This window comes from Rhipicephalus microplus, chromosome 9 (genome assembly GCF_043290135.1).
Source record: "Rhipicephalus microplus isolate Deutch F79 chromosome 9, USDA_Rmic, whole genome shotgun sequence".
Taxonomy (NCBI): domain Eukaryota; kingdom Metazoa; phylum Arthropoda; class Arachnida; order Ixodida; family Ixodidae; genus Rhipicephalus; species Rhipicephalus microplus.
The window spans coordinates 69,420,228-69,439,577 of NC_134708.1; the positions used below are offsets into that span (position 1 = coordinate 69,420,228).

The 19,350-nt window shown below is 44.2% G+C and overlaps 1 protein-coding gene across 1 annotated transcript in view; it reads right to left on the minus strand.

Moving 5' to 3' along the window:
• The window catches only part of LOC119183124 (putative lysosomal cobalamin transporter), a 35,361-nt gene extending 16,154 nt beyond the window's left edge, over positions 1–19,207 (minus strand). The window contains exons 1-6 of the mRNA XM_037433578.2: positions 18,949–19,207; positions 13,507–13,747; positions 12,414–12,514; positions 9,714–9,781; positions 8,023–8,111; positions 1,661–1,734 (exon numbers count right to left, since the gene is read on the minus strand). Of these exons, the coding sequence (XP_037289475.1) occupies positions 1,661–1,734; positions 8,023–8,111; positions 9,714–9,781; positions 12,414–12,514; positions 13,507–13,747; positions 18,949–19,008 (633 nt within the window). The 5' untranslated portion in view covers positions 19,009–19,207. The remainder of the gene's footprint in view (positions 1–1,660; positions 1,735–8,022; positions 8,112–9,713; positions 9,782–12,413; positions 12,515–13,506; positions 13,748–18,948) is intronic.
• Positions 19,208–19,350: the final 143 nt, after the last annotated feature.

Below are 19,350 nucleotides of genomic sequence, written 5' to 3' on the forward strand. Positions count from 1 at the left end.
CAACACCGGCGATAACCGGGTTAGGCCAAATCACTTTGGCCCATGTTTCAGTGGGCATAGGAGCGGCCTCTCCATTGCAGATAAACGAGCCAAAAGAGTGTTCATTCGATGTGCGTTCGAACATTGCGAGCGGTGAAGAGGGTGAAGCGAGAGGTGACACACGGCGAGCGCGTGACAGGCTAGGGAGAGAGACGTCGCCTTGCACTACGAGGGAAGGCGTGACCTACTTGGCACTGCCCCAAGACCTGCGGCTAGGGGAGTGCAGTGCTGTGCGTTGGCATGGAGACACGGACACACAGCATTACACAGGCTAGTGAAAGAGCTGCTCCGCATCTAAAAGGTGCCGCAAAATCCCGACCAAGTGGCCGTACTCAAGCGAGCACTCCCCTCTCATGTTAGGGAGATTTGGAGTACACGGCCCCTTCACCCCTTCCACCACTTCACTGCTTTAATCACTGGTTTTGTTTACCCAACAAGGGCGAATCAAAACAGCAAATAAATGCATACTCAATAAAGCATTTAATTAGAAACATGGGCGAGCATTCTTTATTTTAGGTGGCGCTCTCACCTCCATCTTGAATTACAATCCATGGCCGAGCAAGCGCCTCTGCTCCAAATTTTGATCGATCACACTTCATCGTGGAGTTGGGGGTTCACTGGCTCGGGATTTTAACCAATGTGAAACAGACTTCATGAGTTTTAATCATCATCATCATCAGTCTTACTACGTCCACTGCAGGACAAAGGCCTCTCCCATGTTCCACCAGTTAACCCGGTCCTGTGCTTGCTGCTGCCAATTTATACCCGCAAACTTCTTAATCTCATCTGCCCACCTAACCTTCTGTCTCCCCCTAACCCGCTTGCCTTCTCTGGGAATTCAGTCAGTTACCCTTAATGACCAGCGGTCATCCTGTCTACGCGCTACATGCCCGGCCCATGTCCATTTCCTCTTCTTGATTTCAACTATTATATCCTTAACCCCCGTTTGTTCCCTAATCCACTCTGCTCTCTTCTTGTCTCTTAAGGTTACACCTATCATTTTTCTTTCCATTGCTCACTGCGTCGTCCTCAATTGAAGCTGAACCCTCTTTGTAAGTCTCCAGGTTTCTGCTCTGTAGCTAAGTACCGGCAAGATACCGCTGTTATGTACCTTCCTCTTGAGGAGTTGCCATGAGTTTTAGGTATGCAGTAATTTCGGACAACATGTGCACAAGTATTTAAATCCTGATTGATGCTAGTAGATAACAGCTCAGAAACTGTCTGCCAGATATACAAGCATCAGGCTAAAACTGAGCAGGCAACCTGATGACAACATGATAATGACATAAGTACTCAACAATGTCAACAGGTTGTCAATGAAACAGATAAAAAGTTGACAGGTGGATACACCAAACTCTGTTTCAAGACAAGAAATCCCCAGTGCAAGCACAACACAAGAGTACAAATGTACATATCTGAATTACATTTCATAACTTATACTATCACTTCTCTTGTTTTTACTGTCAGCAAACGCTGTTGACAGGAGTTGCTAACTAGCACAGTAACCAACGCTCCACCACTTTCTAACTACCAATGAAAGCTTGTGAATTGAATGATCGTGTAAGTACTCAAAACCAGCCAATGTGCATGACACTGTAGCGCAGAGTGGAACATTACTGACCGTGTAGACTATAAGCAGGAACATGCCGAACAGCACAAAGAGTGACAGCAGGAACCTGAGGGAGTCCTCGCCACCTGAATAGCTCGTGAGAAACACATCACGCACCCTTTCAGAGATCAATTCATAGGCACTAAAAGTACACAAAAGCAAAACAATGAATGGCTTTAGATTGACAAATTTTGCTTTGAAAGGATTAACCATGCTGATTTCACCATCTAAGCTTATTATTAGAGGAGAAAGTCAAGGCCAAAAATTTATTTTTTAATTTTACATCGAAATCTCCATGCACGATGTTACGGATTTCAAAGTTTATTCTTAATACTTTGGTGACATTGGCTAGACTAAATTTCCTGAAACTTGGCATGCTAGGTTTATAGCCCCCTCAGAGGATAGCTAACTTTACCAGTTAGGAGCTACGTGGGCCCTCGTGGATTCAGTCAAATTTTATGATAATGTGGGAATTTTTTGACGGTGTGGGAATCTTGTTTCTGCACTTACCAAGAGTCTTTTTACAGCAAGCATGCCGATTTCAGTATGATAAAAAAGTAATTTAGTAGTACAAAAAATATCGTCTTTCTTTTTACTGTCCAATAATATGTACCTAACTGAAGCTATAACAAATCTCAACTTAAATGCTGCCTATGAACAAAAAGAAATGAATTGTGAAGCTTAGAGCCTCATAACTTCCTTATGAAAAATTTCTTCGTGGGGACTATTTGATGATATCCGAGCTAACAATGGCTTCTTAAGTGTTCCTAAATTTAAGTACATGAGATTTTTTTTTAGCCCTCCATCGAAATGTCATGACTGTGAGGCATCAATCCTGCGACTATTTGCTCAGTGGGTGAATGTCACCACCACTGAGGAATAGAGAAGATAGTGCCGTATACAGATTTTAAATGCATGTGCATCCCGAATACGTCCGAATATACACCATGTCACTATTCTCACTTGGCTTCGTTAATCTGCTATCTTGGTATCTACGGATACCTGCGTATCTCAGTTTATCATTCAGGTAATTCGCATGCCTTCCAGAAAGCTACCCGAGAAGGTGCAGCAGTGCAATCTGTTCATAGGAACAGATTTAAAAAAAAAAACACTTGCAAGAGTACTTGAGGGCAAATGCCCACAGATGAACCTCCATATAACCAATACACATACTGTGTTTTCATGCGTACAACCCACCCCTGCATATAATCCACAACCCCACTTTCAGTTCCCTGAGAAAAAAAAAATCCTCGCATACTGCCAGCACATTTGATATACAGAAAAGGCTGTACAGCCATCAAAAAGCAGTGCAGCCATCTGCGGCTTACATGGAATTCATGAGGTAGGCCTAGCTCTTTTGACAATCGTCGCGCTTCCACTTGTGCCATCTCTGTCGATACGGCATGACCCCTGCTTCTCACATCTTCGATGAACTTGACTAGCTGCACCTCTGCCTCAGGAGAGGCACCGGTCTTGGGGCCACGAAGGGACCTATGGTCGCGGTGCAGCAACTTGTAGGATTTCTTTTTTTCTCTTCTGGGGCACGCAAGATTCGCCCACATCGTGCCGTCTTTCCACTGACGAATTCCTCGACAGTGGCGATGATCTTAAGGGGGGACAGGGGTTGTGGAGACCGAAAAATCGCGAAAGAACTCGGTTTTTTTATTGCATTTTTGAAATCTACAGCTACTAGTGCACTTATATAGTGAATTTCATGCCAACAATATCTTTATTTTAGCCGCTAAGACCCTTTATACGGAGCTTTCTAGCTAAATCTGAGCCATATCGACGTTGAAATCGCACATTTTCCGTGACACGCCCCTGCCCTTTCATGTGTGCCAGCGCGGCCAGCTTGGTCTCATTTGAGAGAGCAGTCTTTCGCCTTCGAATTCCCGTCAAAATGGGTCTAATTCAACCATTGGCAGCTTGTAAAATGAGCGGCAAAAAGAAGTATCACAGCGCCTTTCTATTCGCTACTTCGCACACGTGACTTGAGCTTGCCTCCCAATTGGTGGAGGCTCCTGGCTTCGTCTGCTCCGGGTATTGAGGCGCGCGTCCATGCGCACCATTTTGCCTCAGTGTCAGCGGAGAAGTTTCACGATGTCAAATCCTGAGCGCGAATTCCGCACGCGGCACAAGTTTGGTGCAAAAAAGGTGCGAAGGACGCTAGTAGCAAATTTCAAGAAGTGCTCCGTGATACAGCGAACCCCCGAGACGCTACACTCTCCGCGCCCCATGGCAAAGTCCGTCACCCGTGGAGCCTTCGAGCAGTGGTCGTGTGCGTCTAGATACTATCTATCGGCAGCAATATGACTTTGAAGAGGAGCGAACTAAAGCAGAAGATAAGTTATCGGAGTTGTCGTCCGCTGCAGCGACGGAGCGGAAACGCGCATTCGTGGTTGACGGTGCCGACGAAGCAGCTCAGCCGCCTGATGGAACCACGTTCACAGTTATAGATTTGGACACAGTGAACAGCGCTTTGTTGGCATTTGCCAAGTGCAAGGCATGCAAGAGAGAACTGCAGATTGTCCGCGACGACCGAGAATTCGGACTCCCCGTGAAGTTGCGTTTTGTGTGTTCGACCTGTGGGGATATTGCGTCGTTGTGGAGCTCGGCGCGCTTACGTAGCGATGAACGCATGAAACCTTTTTCTGTGAACGTTTCGGCCGCGCATGCCATGCAGGCCATGGGGAACAGACAGACCGCGCTGAATGATGTGTTCTCGTTGATGGGCATCAGCTGTCGAGGTCTTCACACAAAAATGTGGCAACACTATGTGAAGATGAAGTTGGCACCCGCGGCCGATCGTGCTGCACGCAATTTGACGAGCGACTGCGCGCAGTCAATTCGCGAACTTTATGCCGAACTTAATATAGGCCACATGGGAAACATCGCGGTGTCATTTGATGGGTCATGGATGACTCGCGGTCATTCGTCGCGTATCGGTCTTGGCACTGTCATAGAATTGTTCAGCGCGCTGGTGCTTGACTTCGTTGTTTTGAGCAACTTTTGTGCTGGATGCGAGTCGGGCCCAAAGGAAGGTGACCCTTCTGATGCAGCGTGGAAGGAACATCACCAGTGTCAGAAAAACAGCGACAAGAAGGCTGGGGAAATGGAGGTTGAGGCTGCCCTCATCCTCTTCAGGAGGTCACTTGAGCAACACAACCTGTGCTACATCACAGTGCTTTGCGACGGGGACAGCCGCAGTTACCTTGCGCTACAAGAAGATAAGGTTTATGGGTATTTACCAATGAAAAAAAAAGGACTGCATTATTCATGTCCAAAAGTGTATGGGCACAGCTTTGCGCAACTTCATTGCAAAACACAAAGGCCCTGGCCTTGAGAGCCTTGGGGAAAAGGGCCGCTTGACAGAAGACCTGATCTCCAAGCACACCAATAATTATGGGTGGGCTCTGAAGACACACAGTGGTGATGTTGACACACAGTGGTGATGCTATGCACACAGCAGTGATGGCCACTTATCATCACATCATGTCCAATAATGATGTGGCAAACCACACTCTGTGCCCACCTGGTCCAAATTCCTGGTGCAAACAAAATGCGGCAAAGGCCAAAGGGGAGCCCATTTCCAAACATGGTCAAAAGCTTCCTCCACATGTCTGCCAAGCCTTACTTCCCATTTATGAGCGCTTGTCAGACAGAAAGCTGTTGCAACGATGCCAGCGAGGGAAAACCCAAAATAACAACGAATGTCTACATTCAATGATCTGGGCGCTGGCACCAAAGGAGCGACATGCTTCGCTATTCACGGTGGAGGCAGCTGTGGCAGAAGCAGTGATGTTCAATGCAGGCAATAAAAAGGCATCAGAAGACATTATTAAAGAGCTGAGCCTAAACCCCAGCTGGCAAAGCCGCAGCCGCATGGATGAAAAGGATCGACGACGCACGGCAGCATCAGTCAAGAAGTGACAAGCAACAGAGAACATGCACCAATCCCTGAAAAAGTGCCACACAGGGACTCATAGTCAAAAGGACTACATGCCCGGTGCATACTGAGCATTTTCAAGTGCAGGTATGTAAATGAATGAGTTTTATTTCTTTTTTTCAGTTTTCTGAAAACACGCTTTTTGGTGACTTTACTAGTTCCTCGGGTTGATATCTTGCAATATAGAACAGCTAGAACAATAATTTTTTCATTAACGTAAAGCCCAATCAGTGCATTACAAAGTGCTGAGAGCAGAATTTCCATTTGCTGCCCTTATAAATTTAGAAGGTATTAAATTTCTTTGTATGTGATAGCCATGACATGACTCCTCAACTTTCATCATCTGCAGAATCACTAGTTCTTCTTTAATTTGAAATCTGCTTGCAGCATTGCACTTATTTCTAATTGCACTGTCTAGGTATGCAATAATATTTACTTTTTTATAACACTTTCTTTTCTATTGTCTCCGAAAACAATAGAGTGGAAGCATTGTGTATCTTCTAAATTAATTGACCTACAATGAAAAATTTTGCATATTTGAAATCAGCAGGATAAACTACATAAGCATGTATAGTTTCATCAAGTTTGGTCTACAAATACAGAAAATATCTCCACACACCATGTCCCCCCTTAGGCTTTTGATGTGCGGTGAAAGACTGCCGCTGGACTCTACTCATGGTAACAGGACAGATAGAGTTAGGCTTCGCGAACAGGCCGAGATGTGGAGAACTAGTGATATGAGTGAGGTAAAAAGAGCTCTATCTCGGTGACAACTTTTTCTTGACAGCACCGTCGAAGCAACAGAACCAAAATGCATGCCTGCTACTGCACGAAAAGTAGTACTTAAATATATCGATAATATCTAATTTGCCTAGCTGAAATAAATACTGCATTATTTATTATGGAACTCAAAATGTTGCAAGAAGTCGTAGGTAAGATACAGGTATTGTTCACTTTGCAGAATGCCTCCCTTTTCTTTTTATTTCTTAGACCAGCACCACCATTTCAGCAAGCCCTTTTCCAAGTTAAACATGGCACCGTGGCCTAAGAGTACGTGGAGAGTGGCGAAGAGTCACTGTGCGGTCGCAAACGTCCGAAAACATACTTGTAATGTCGCAGTGAGGCTTAGAATGAACAATCGAATTGCCTCTCACCAAACATTTCTATAAATGCTTCAAAGATGCAAGGAACTAAATTAAAATAGGCCACAAGCTGCCGTATTACTTGCTGAGCAACATGAATTTGCAGAAACCGCCTCTGCAGCCTTCGCTACATTGTTACGAAGCTTCATGGCACAACACGCACTGCTGTGAAACAACACTATAGAAAAAAACCTCGCATATTTCCACACTCCCCCTTGGCCACTGAAAGTTTTCGGATTCTTGGTGCGGGTTATACGCGTGAATATATGGTAAGAAACTGCCAGTTATCACAATGTAAATAAGTAATAGCCTAGCTGCTATTAGTGTTAAGAACATACACGTAAAACACCTTTTGGATCACTGTATTAAATATGCATTACACGTGTTTTCCTTTTATTTTTATGATGCGCAGCTGTATTTTTATTATGGTAAGTTTTTATCATTCTTGTATAACACCACATTCCCATGCACACTCTTACTTTTTCCGTCGCTGGATTTCGAGAACTTTTTGACGTTTCACCCTGCGGGGGGGCTAACACCCCCTGAAAAGTTGTTTGTGTCTCATGGCGCATGTATTTCGCGCATAGGCTGCATTTCCAATTCCCAAATACCATGCGGTAGGGGGCGTCGTGCTCGCGAGCGTTTATCACCACTATCATCATCATGGTTAGTATGTAGCACCAGCAGTGACATCTGGCAGTAGGCCTGGGGGCGACGCCCAAGATATGAGCGGTCCTCTTTGGCGCGTGGTGGCACCGCAGGCTGTCTGCGGTGGGCCCTCGTGGTGAGTCAAGTATTGGTGCTGCTGTCTTGGGTGGGTTATTGTGTTGATGTTGTTGAGTGTTACGTAATTTTGTGTAAGGCTGTTTTAGCATGTTGATCCCAATTGATGATGTTATAATAGTTCAGCTGACAATACCATCATTCTAAAAGCAGTTAAAATAAATGTGTGTTGTTTGGTTAGTTCGAACCCGCGTTTACTGTGTCCGTTCCCTCCAAGAGGGTGGCGCTCTCGCCTTTTCAAGGCCCCACAGCCCATGAATCAACTTTTTGAAGACTGAGCCTGCCACTATTGTCGTACTGTGTTTGTTGTTTCGTAGGGCACAAGGTCACTCAACAGAGAATGTGTTCCTTAACCTTTACTTCATATTGGGCTTATTTTTCATCATCACAACAACGCAGAAGTGCACATGGCATGACACTACTGCTCCATCTTGGTTTACGCTTGGACTGCAAAACCTCACATCACTCGGGCACAGACGGGATGCAATTGCAGTGACACTCACGGCTAGCAGCCAGTTCATCCACAAGGAAACGGATCTTGTCCCACTCCGTGCTGTTGCTCGGTGGAGCCTGCCTCAGCGGAATCACTGCCCTGCACGTCGATGCAGTCACCGAAACTGAATCAACACTTGGCGACAGTATCTACACTGCTTATGCAACATGTACACAAGTCTCGCCTACGCGATAAATCTTACTACCTCAAAAGGATGCCCAGGCTGATTCTTAAGAGAGTGAATGCAATTGGGAGAAAAATGTGCCAAGAATAAAACAAAAACAAAAAAACGTCACCCATGATTACGATACTCCCCATAAAAGCCAAGGAGTGTTTTACAACCCCTTTAAACTTCGCAGTGCACTCTACAAGTCTAATAAACCAGTGCCATGCATGCAACCACTCAACCTACACGGAGACATCTATACACCTTGTAAAACTACACTCAAAGTTCCGAAGTGTGGCAGAGCTAACTTCTCCTTGATTATCTTGAACCAATATGAATAACATTCTCTGGCAAGGAAATGACGTAACTTACATGAATATAACTCTCTTACCAGAAAATCATGTTCATATAAGGCATTCATGAGAGAGGAAAAAAAAGGGAAATGAAAACAGAGAAGGCTATTAGAGTGGTGCTCTACAGTATTACTGCTAAAGTTTTCTTTGCAAAGTGGCTCTAAATGAACGTGTTTGATATGGGTGGTCTGCATTTCATTTGACTGTAATGGTGCTATTTACAACATGCATCTGTATATTTGAATTTGTGAAGAAATGTCAAGTCTCACTGCCTTGATATTGCAGATTTCCTGTCTCTTTTAGATGTCTTATTTATACAGGTACTCATAGGTAAGTAAGGTCCGTTTCAGTGGCCTCCATGTGCCCCTAGGACGTGAGCGGCCACCCCCTTGATCCCCCTCCCTTTGCATGACTATACAGGTGCCTACAATCTTGCAACCCTTCTGCAATATTGCACCTGACATAGTGACAAATTGCTAGTTTACAGTGAAAGAAGTACACTAAATTAAAGAGCACTACAGTAGCTTCTTATACTGTATTGCTACTATGACGATTAATAGAGAACCTCCATGCACCTGTCTGCATCTATGACGTAGGTATTGTGTAGCGACTTGTGAACAGTAGAGGAAGGGCCCTGGAGTGAGCTCGTTGATACATAATACTGAACTTCTTGAAAAACTGTGTGATTAAAATGTGACAGAGTCTACATGAACACATACGTGAACTAACAAGGGGATGTACTTGTAGTACGGTACACTCTCAGTAAACGGAAACCTGTGCTCTTAAATGGAGCAACCACCTCCAGGACGAATGGTTTACTGCCTCGATTCTGCAAGCCTGTCCACCTCTCAGTGAACGAAACTTCCGTTAAATGAAATACATTCTCCTGGTCCCTTTATGTTCTGTTTAATGAGAGTCTACTGTATACACAAAACTAGACGCTTTTTTTTTTGTTAGGTCGATTGACGGCAGGTGCACTCAAGCAAGTCTGGCTTTTATGGCAGATGGCGTACGCCCCAAAAATTTCTCTTGGTTCGCGTGTCCTCGTATGCATTGTGGCTGTTGTCCCGGTCGAAGTAGAGTAAGCAACCTCCCAATGCAATTCTAAATTTGTCCCGCTTTAATTGTGAAGCTGTGAAGAAGTCAACTGAAGATAACCGCTACTAAGTGCATGGTACTCACCCAATTGTGAGCAGCACGCCAGCCACCACTAGGAAGAGGACTGTGTACTTCAGAGCCGACATGGCCCTCTGCACGAAGACGCATGCAGATGGATTTTCAGGTACCGCGCTTACACGAATGCAATGGCAGTGTACTGCATTTATTAGTCAACCATGGTTAATAGCATTGAGAATCTGTTTGTGGCTTATAAGATACCCCTAAACCAAACTAGGCCGAAACCCGTTTTTGGTATGTGGTGACATCGGAGTTTTAACCCCTAAATAACTTAATTAAGATGACCTGAGCTCGCCATGAGCAGTTGCCACATTTTTGCTTATGACAACTTGTGCTCATCATGGCTCTTCAGCAAAGTTCCAAGAGGCTTTTTATGAGACCAGCACATGAAAACGGTGTTTCCCGTGATGCTGCCTATGCCTCATATAAAACGTAGATTGTGGCACAGGTTTTATGATTGGCGCTTTTACTGAATGAGAGTCTGGATGCCTAATGGCAACATTCCCATCTTGTCAGTTTTTGTTTTAATATTTTTGTTTGGGCATCACACATACTCAGGGCAAGCCCTGAGGTAAGGCAAAAGGAGGACCTCAACCACTTGGCTAGGCCTTACCACACTAGGGCAGCAGAAGCGACAGATTTCAAAACAATAAATCAACTTTGAAACATAATGAATAAACAAAGACATAATAATCATTACAGTAGGCATATAATCCCCAATTACAGGAGTAACATAATCACGGTAATGAACATAATGTAATGATGCAATCTCAGTAAGAACATAAGCACGGATGCAAGAAAAACAACAAATCATCACTAATAAAGTCACTAGTTATAACATTTTGTAACATCACGATGTAGTCAGCGAACATTGTTATTATTATTATTGTAGTGACATTTGCATTAAAATTTTACAACACATCCGCATCCAGAGCAAGAAACGTGCTCTTTATTAAATGTCTAAATTCTCAATTTGTTTTACAATTTTTCATTGTTTCAACAACGGAGTTTGCAACATGGCCACATTCGTGGGGCGTCCTTGCGCAGGAAATCTTCGCCCTTTAGATGATGAAAGCACGAGTAATGAGGGTTCTGGTGTTGTGCTCGATTATTTGTGTCATGTTTGAAATTCACTTCAGAAGACATCTCAAATGCCCCAGGTATGCGGTATTACACGACGGTGTGAAAAAAGACAAAGAATTATTCTCTGCTGCAAAAAGTTTTCGCAAGTATTTCTCTGTTTTGATCATGTTACTGAAGCGTTTCACATAACCAAAAAATTATTCATTTTCAAACAATTTTGTGTGTTTCAATGGGCACTCGGGGATTAAGAGATCCCAATCTGACAGCCATCTCACCTCTTTGTCACCAATGAGTAACACCACCAGGAAGGTACTGAAACGGTCTGGCAAATGCATAATGATGACGTCCTTATTATGAACATTTTATAAAGCACCACGTCTCTTGTATTCACTACATGTTACGGCACTGCTTGGCCTGCTTGACGTAAGTGCGCATGTAAATTTATATGTGCCCAATAAGACTAGCTTACCCATCTTTAAATGCTTCTTCTGGTGTAGTTACATTTAAACAGTCAAGACCAGATACGTCTGCCAAACTTGGAAGGGAAAGAAAGATAGCTTGATGCATTATTAATTGAAGGCACAAAACGTGCACAAAACGTGCGTGTTTTCTGAAATTTTTGAGCATCTCCTGGTCTTTTGAGAACGTAAACATTGAGAATTGACAGATTCGTTTCTCCAAGCCCCGGCTGAATGCATAGAAGTTCGACAATTACTAATTTTCTAATTTTTCCATCTACGTAGAAGACCCGTGTCGCACCAGCAGGTCTTTCGGGTTGTCGGAACAACACGGCGGTCCTCCTTCCGATAACTAACGCTGCTTGTAGTATATGCTTCCTTGCATGGCAGTTAGTCGTCAGTATCCCTCAATCCTCTGCAGTAAAACTTGTTAGTGCACAACTAGCAAGAATGTTGCATAACTGCATACCGATATGCACGTACACAAGGGGGTAATTAGCATTTAGTTTGTAAGGCTAATTACCTTCTTGCGTCTCGCAATGTGTGCCGCTGCTACTAGCCAAAGAAAATTAATGCAATGCTATATTGACTGCTACAAGGTTACTTGTAGTGCTACACCCTTGTAGTGCTACAAGTACCCACTACAAGGGTTTTATTTCTTTTTCCAAAGCAATGAAAAAAGTGAGAAATTTTTTTTTGTAACAGATCACGGCACTGGCGCAACTTATACGAGTCTATGAACACTACTGCACTGACTGTTCTCAAAGCAGGAGATTTCTGAAGCTCGGACTTCTTGAAACGCGACCTTTCAAAAAAAATTTTTATTTGTTTTCAGAACACCCAGGTCACACTTTTCCTGCCTTTGCTCCTTTTATTAACACCACACATGCTGTGGTCACACTTTGTCAGATAATCAACAGCACACGACAAGCCTAGATGGCTAGAATGGTCAGTGAGCCGACCACGGAGGCTAGAGGGTACAGTTACACCTTGACAAGACACACTGTTATTGCTAATAAGATGAGGTGGTAAAACAAATAACACTTTGGACATGTGTGGTTTATATTTTTCTCGATATACCTACGCAATAGTGAGCTTTTCGTCTCGTGGCACCTACGCCAAAGAACAAGCGCGCTACAAGTGCGACAGTAATTTTCACACCCACCGAGCAGGCTGACCGGTCGACGGTGTCATCCTTCTCCTCCGCGAAGAAGTAGGCAAATGGCAACACCACGAATGCCAGCAGCACCAGCAGTCCATATAGCACTGTGAGAACGGCACCAAACAATGTTAGGTGAAGTATTCCATACCATCTGTCCAAGTGTAACTGCCCATAGGTCCCCACCCTTCACAGCTGGGATAACTTGCGCAGTCGTGTTCTTCGCACTGTACACAACAGACAATAAAACTAACCATATTTTATGCTACTTCCCCAAACAATATGACAAAGACATGTTAAAATAGCGCAATTTGAACTAAAGCAAAAATAGCTTATGGCAGACTGAATGATGAGTACAGGTTCTTACAAAACATATCAGTTACATGGAGCATAAAAGTTCTGAAACTAGTTGTTACAAATTCACGCCTGTAGGTAATATTAACTTATAACATAAAATAGGAAAGAAAAAGTGGAATGAAATGGAAAAACTTTATTTAGGTCCATTGGAGCGTGAACTAGTAGGTAATAGGCCTAGCCTCTCGGCCACGTCGTGGGCCCATTGGACTGCCCATAGCTGCGTAATCAAATCCCGACCAAAACTGCATGCTTTTCTGCCCTTGTTTACTACCTGCCGCTTCACTTCACTACAAGAGCATGTGGTGTTTTTCAATGTGCCCTCAGCAGTACGCAAACATTTCGCTTTTGCTTTCTGCCTCCATCACATATCCCTAACGTATCTACCCTCAAACTTTATATGAAAAAACTATCGATTATTTGCATTATTTGCATTATATGCACCATGCAGCATCCCTATTCACATGTTGTAACGCACAATAAACTGCGCGTTTGGAGCATTCTAAAAAAAAAAGTGCACCCAGACGCAGCACTGGAAGGAGGGGAGGGGGCACAGTTAGCACCAGTAATCCATCCAAGTTTTTGCCCCCCCCCCCCCTTTTTTAAGAACAAAATAAATTCCGGTATCACCTCACTGTATTCGTGCCTAGAGGCTGCATTGGTAATGTAAATGCCTGCAGCAGATGAGAGCCGCAGCATAGACTTGGAGGGAAGAGGCACAGAGGGCCTAAAACGAAGCACAAACCGAAATAGGCGAGCTGAACTTCGGACTGCAACGCCTTCCGGTCAGACTCGTTGGCCGCCCAGGGCTGAAAGGTGCCATCGTCCCCTTTCATGGCTGACACGAGAGAGACATCTGCCGGCACAAGCGCGGCTGCCGCCAAACTGGCGGCTACGGAGATGGTGCCACATGCGAGGGCAAAGGGCTCGCGCTCACGCCGAAGGCTCAGCCGCCAGAGGTAGACCCACGACACGCAGAGGCAAAGCTGTAAGCAAGAGACAGGAGCTCTTTTCATCAATGTTCACCTAGCAATAAATATGGCATGCTACGAAAGTTTAATGATTGATTGATATGTGGGGTTTAAGGTCCAAAAACCACCATATCATTAAGAAAGACGATGTAGTGGAGGGCTCCGGAAATTTCTACTACCTGGGGTTCTTTAACGTGCACCGAAATCTGAGCACACAGGCTTTAGCATTTTCGCCTCCATCGAAAATGCAGCCGCCGCAGTCGGGATTCGATTCCACGAGGTGCGGATCAGCAGTCGAGTACCTTAGCATCTAGACCACCGCGGCGGGGTAAAAGTTTAATGAGAACCGACAGACGATAAAGCCAAAAAAAATATAGAGGACATTACTTATAGAGATTATGACATGGATGTAAAAAGAATCAAAGCAGACAAAAAGATAACTTGCCATTATGCGGGATCCGAAGCTGCAATCTTTGAATCACGCGTAGATTCTCTACTAAGCTAGGGCGGTCGTTGTCCTGCCGTATACTACCATTTGCTCTATGTGCACATTTAAACATGGGAGTGTTAATCAGTGTTGCTTGTAGTCATCATGGCGAGTGTAGAACATTTTTAGTTTTAAATGCGAAGCATTTCTTAGCGAACTTTGGTGACTTTGAGCGTGTCTGTCTGTCTGTCTGTCTGTCTGTCTGTCTGTCTGTCTGTCTGTCTGTCTGTCTGTCTATCTATCCATCTATCCATCTATCTATGTAGCCGCCTACGACTTTTAGCTCTCCTGGCCGTTTTGATAACGGTATCAATATCAAACTTGGTACGGCATAAATGAATGTATGAACATATTTGACTCGTCATAACATGAAAATCATGACATGTATGTCATGATTTACATTTCATGATCTTGCAGCTGTTGCGGTGGTTCTGTTCACATGGCCTGTTGCAAAACTGGTATGCCATGACATGATTGCATGGTGAACACAAGTGACAGACCTTAACATGAAAATCATGACATGTGTGTGATGTAACAACATGACTACATGCCACGCTCACGACCGTTTCGCTACCTTCACTTATACCGAATTTGGTATTACGGGGCGTTGGTTGATGAAGGTATGATACTGGTGCAAACATGATAAACATGAGATGCATGTCATGTAACAAAATGACTACATGGTACGCTCATGATGCGCTCGCGGCCGTTTCACTAGCTTCATATGTACCAAACTTGGTATGACACGACGCAAACGGGCGAAATACGTAAATGAAACATCCAAACATGATAATCACGACTTTCGTGTCATGTAACAATGTGACCACATGCCAAACTAATGATGCGCTCACGGCCGTTTCACTAGCTTCAAATATGCCAAATTTGATATTATGTGACGCCAATGGATGATGAAGGTATGTGACTGGTGCAAACATGACAATCATGAGATGCGTGTCATGTGAGAGCATGACTACTTTCACAGTAGAGGCGCCAATACATTTCGACGTGACACGGTGCGCGTGCTCGCCAGCGTTCATTTCGTCGCGTCACGCCGACGTTGCCACACCAGGCGCCGGTCCTGCCATATACTCAAGGTGCGCGCCGCGCTGCGTTGCTTTGACGCATGCGCGTTTCAACATGTCCAACGTCCCTCCGTCACGAAAAGAGGGAGACGCAGTGTTGTCTGGGTAACGCACCGGCGCGAAATTCAGCATGTCGCATTTCGCGCAGGTTTCCATTGGGCCGCGCCGACGGACGCTGGTTGCGCCTGGCGTCAGTCTATAGAGTGCCGCGTTTTAGCGAGCACTCTATAGCGACTTAGTGACACTGTGCCCGGCGTGCGCGCGCGTCAGCGCTACATTAGAGTATATTGGGCCCTTCATAATATGCTCGCGCCCTTTTGCTAGCTCCGCATATACCAAATATGGTGTTACGTAACGTCAATGGATGACGAAATACATGACTGGTGTAAACATGATAATCCTGACACACATGTCATGTAAGAACAGGACAACATACCACGCTCATAGCGTGCTCACTGCCGTTTCGCTAGCTCCACATATACTACATTTATTTTGCGAGCTCCACATATACTAAATTTGGTATCATGGGACGTGAGTAGATGACGAAGGTAAACGACACATCCAAACATGATAATCCTGACACGGAAGTTATGTACGGCATCATTTATCTCCACTTCGTAACGCTGTGCTGATATTAAAGTGACATATCAACATTTCTCATTCGTGCTTCGCACATCATCGACTTTCACTGTATGTGGGATCTGCAAATTTTTTACAGTAGGGTGTCCTGAAGGGTGAAGTGGTGCATGATTCTGCAAGTGGACAGCATGAGAAATGGGACTGAGGCGGACAAACAGACAACGTAAGCAGTGTCTACTGAAGTCACGTATGACGTGTGATCTTTTTTTATTAGCTGACCAATAATCCCTCATATACTACTTGAAGGCATGAAGTTTGCCAGAATGACACTCTTGCTATGAATGAAAGAAAGGACAATCTTAAGGCCTCGTTTTACTTTGTTAGACAAAGCCTTAATGAGAACCAATGGGCAACTAAGCCAGGGAAGGTATACGAGTAAATATTCGTAGTGATTCTGACATACGTGCGAAGAAATTGGAGGGAATGAATGGGCAACTCTCATGTTTAAATGCACAGATATATCTGATAAAGTACACGGGAGGAATATTGCCACCGCAGATCAATTGGTGCAGCATCGGACGCATTCTTCAAAAGTTGTAGGTTCAGTCTTCACCAGTGGCAACTAGTCTTTTTATCCACCTTAATTTCTTTGTATTCATTCTATGATCTAGCACAAAAAATGTTCCCTTTCTCTTTCTTGGCTTGACAGTCAGTTGGTTCTCATTCAAGTTGTGCCTAAGAAATAAGAATGAGCCCTTCAGTTTTCTTTTTTTGTCTTCATGCTTTGAAAGTTACAGTGAAAATTACAACGTATACAGTGATCACAAAAACAATAATGGCATGTACAGCCATGGACAAATCAAATGCGAACAAGAAATTAGAAAGTGAAGAAGGCATCTCAAAAAACACAGCTATTTTGTCACCAGTACGATGCCACAGAAGCATTATTATAGAAATTCAAAGAATATACGAGCATTGGCAGTGAGTGAGAGAGCTAATGACTATATGGATCTGAAGCTTTCATGCCATAATGTCGCCCTGTGTACGGCTCTCCTTGCATGCACTAGTGTTGAATGCCCAATTTCGAAATTCGCAGATGTATGCGAAAAATCCACCTATGTATACATTGTGTGCATGCACAAGGCGGAGCAGGCCATGTTAACACAAAATTCTTGCCTTTGCTGCATTCTAAACCTTTTTAATGAAAGAATGCATTTTGCTTAATTGCGAGTCATATGCATTTCACTAGACATCTGTATAGTACTCGCAAATAAAAAGGACAATTTAGGGCAAATTAAAGCACATACTTTTGTTTCCCCATCCTCAGTTCAGATCACATATTGGCGTAATTTCAGCTTCAACACGCAGATCACAAGCAACACAATCTTCGGCAAAAAGTTTCCTGAAATTAACTAGAGTGGATTCTGGCGCTGCCATCGTTCAGTGACCATAAGAATTACGGGTATGACATAAATTTGCCTAGTCTTCGTGCTTGCAGGCGGCGAATGCACTTTTGTCTTCCTTCCTTGATGTGTTTTGGTTTTATTTCCAAGAAAAAAACAAACCGTTTTTCACTTCATGACCCGATTTGAAATGGTGCTTCTCACAGGTGAAGGTGGTGAAGCGTAACTGCCGAACATTTGGCGAATGTTGTTTCGTGACAAAGCAGGCTTCAAGCCACGCAAAGCCAGAAAGAACCTAAAGTACGAAGACTAGGCAAATCTATCTGCTACCCATAATTCCCATGCTCGCTGAAGCGCTATGCGTTGTAGCTCCCGTAAGACACTTGCGCCAGAGTTCCCTCTAGTGTTTATTTATGGAAACTTTATGATCTTCAGAGACCAGATTCGTTGTGGCATGACATGGCTATTTCGAGCATACCAGTTACTATACTTAAGAATTTGATGGTGCCTTTGACTCCACGAGTGCTACACATCCAGAGATGCGCACTAAACCTGCTCATAAAGTCCGACGAGCCGCAGCTGTAAAAAATATAAGAAAACCCTTCAACTGTACCAAGTGTACCAGAAGTTTTTTCCCACAGGCCAAGGATTTACTATAGTCATAAGATACAGTCCTGGAACAAATGCGACACAGCCTCCAGAGATTGTAGGATGAATATCGCGTACGTTGACTCATTCTCACCGTGATGTCAGCTCAACCGGGACTGTTACAGTGGTGGAAAAAAGCAAAGTGCCGCAGCAATGCAAAACATGGCATTAATGACAGGTAAACTTGCATTAAAATAGTCACAGGCGAAGCAAAATCACTGAACAAAAGCAGAGAAAAACCATGAAACTATTACAACGTCCCTGAAAAGCGCGCCCTTCGTACTTTACAAGAAATAGGTGACACACGAAGACGAAATAATATATTTTGTCAGCCTGTCGTTGATTGCTCGTGGGCGAAGACTGCACTAAGAAATCATTACAGGGTGCGCCAGGAGCAATAGATAAGCCGTACAGGGTTCAAATGTCTCCCTGTTTTTTTTTTTCATATAAAATATGCTGCAAGTCTTCAGGGTGCCCTGCTCAGCAAACACATCGGCAAGTCTATTGACTGAAGTTGGCATTTAAAGTAGCTGGCGCATGCCACACTAAAGCACCAAAGTTTGAAGTTGAACTCAATGTGAAATTTAAAAATAAATCATGAAAAAAAAAACGTAATCCAATTTTGGAGTGGGTAACACACGGACATAGCTTGATCGATTCCCAATACGGCGCATTCAGAATATCGATTAGTTATCAAGTTCGCCTCCCCATATATGCACTTCACGCTCCCTATTCCAACCAGCCCCACTAATGATAATTGCATTAATGCATGACATGCCTAGTTTCGCGTTTAAATGGGCGAAATGTGGGGAATAACACGATGTCGCTGACGGCTCGGGTATACATGCTGCAATGAACTGCACAACAGAAAGCCACGTTTTGGATCCCAATGGTGTACAATCAAGAGTGGGACGCACATAATCGCAGAGTCACAATACAAAGCGTCGTGCACTTCGGTGACGACCGCTAAGGACAATGACTCGCTTGTTTGCAGACACAAAACCGACAATCACTCACCAAGCAAGCTGCGCCGAATGGTCCCCACACTGCCAGCAGAACATCGTCGGGAATCGCCATGCACGTCGTGATCCAAATCGCCGATGGACGCAGTTAACAGACCCTTTACCAAGAGCTTCGCACTATTGTAATAGTATTCGCAAGCGAAACCAGGTGAAAACAGCAGTAGGCAAAACCTCTCGTATAGCTACTGCGTGTGCGACCACACAAATAAACACCAGCACGAAGTGGCGCCCACAACAGCTATCAGAAACCGATGGGCGCAGAGGTAGACACACGTCACGTGGTATTTATTTACGGCCTTAGAGACCCAAGCCGCAAGTTGCGGGGATGTTTAAGAATAAGCTCCTGGGATTTGTAATAATTAAGAACAACCTTGGAAGCTTTGAAGGGGGTTGTCTT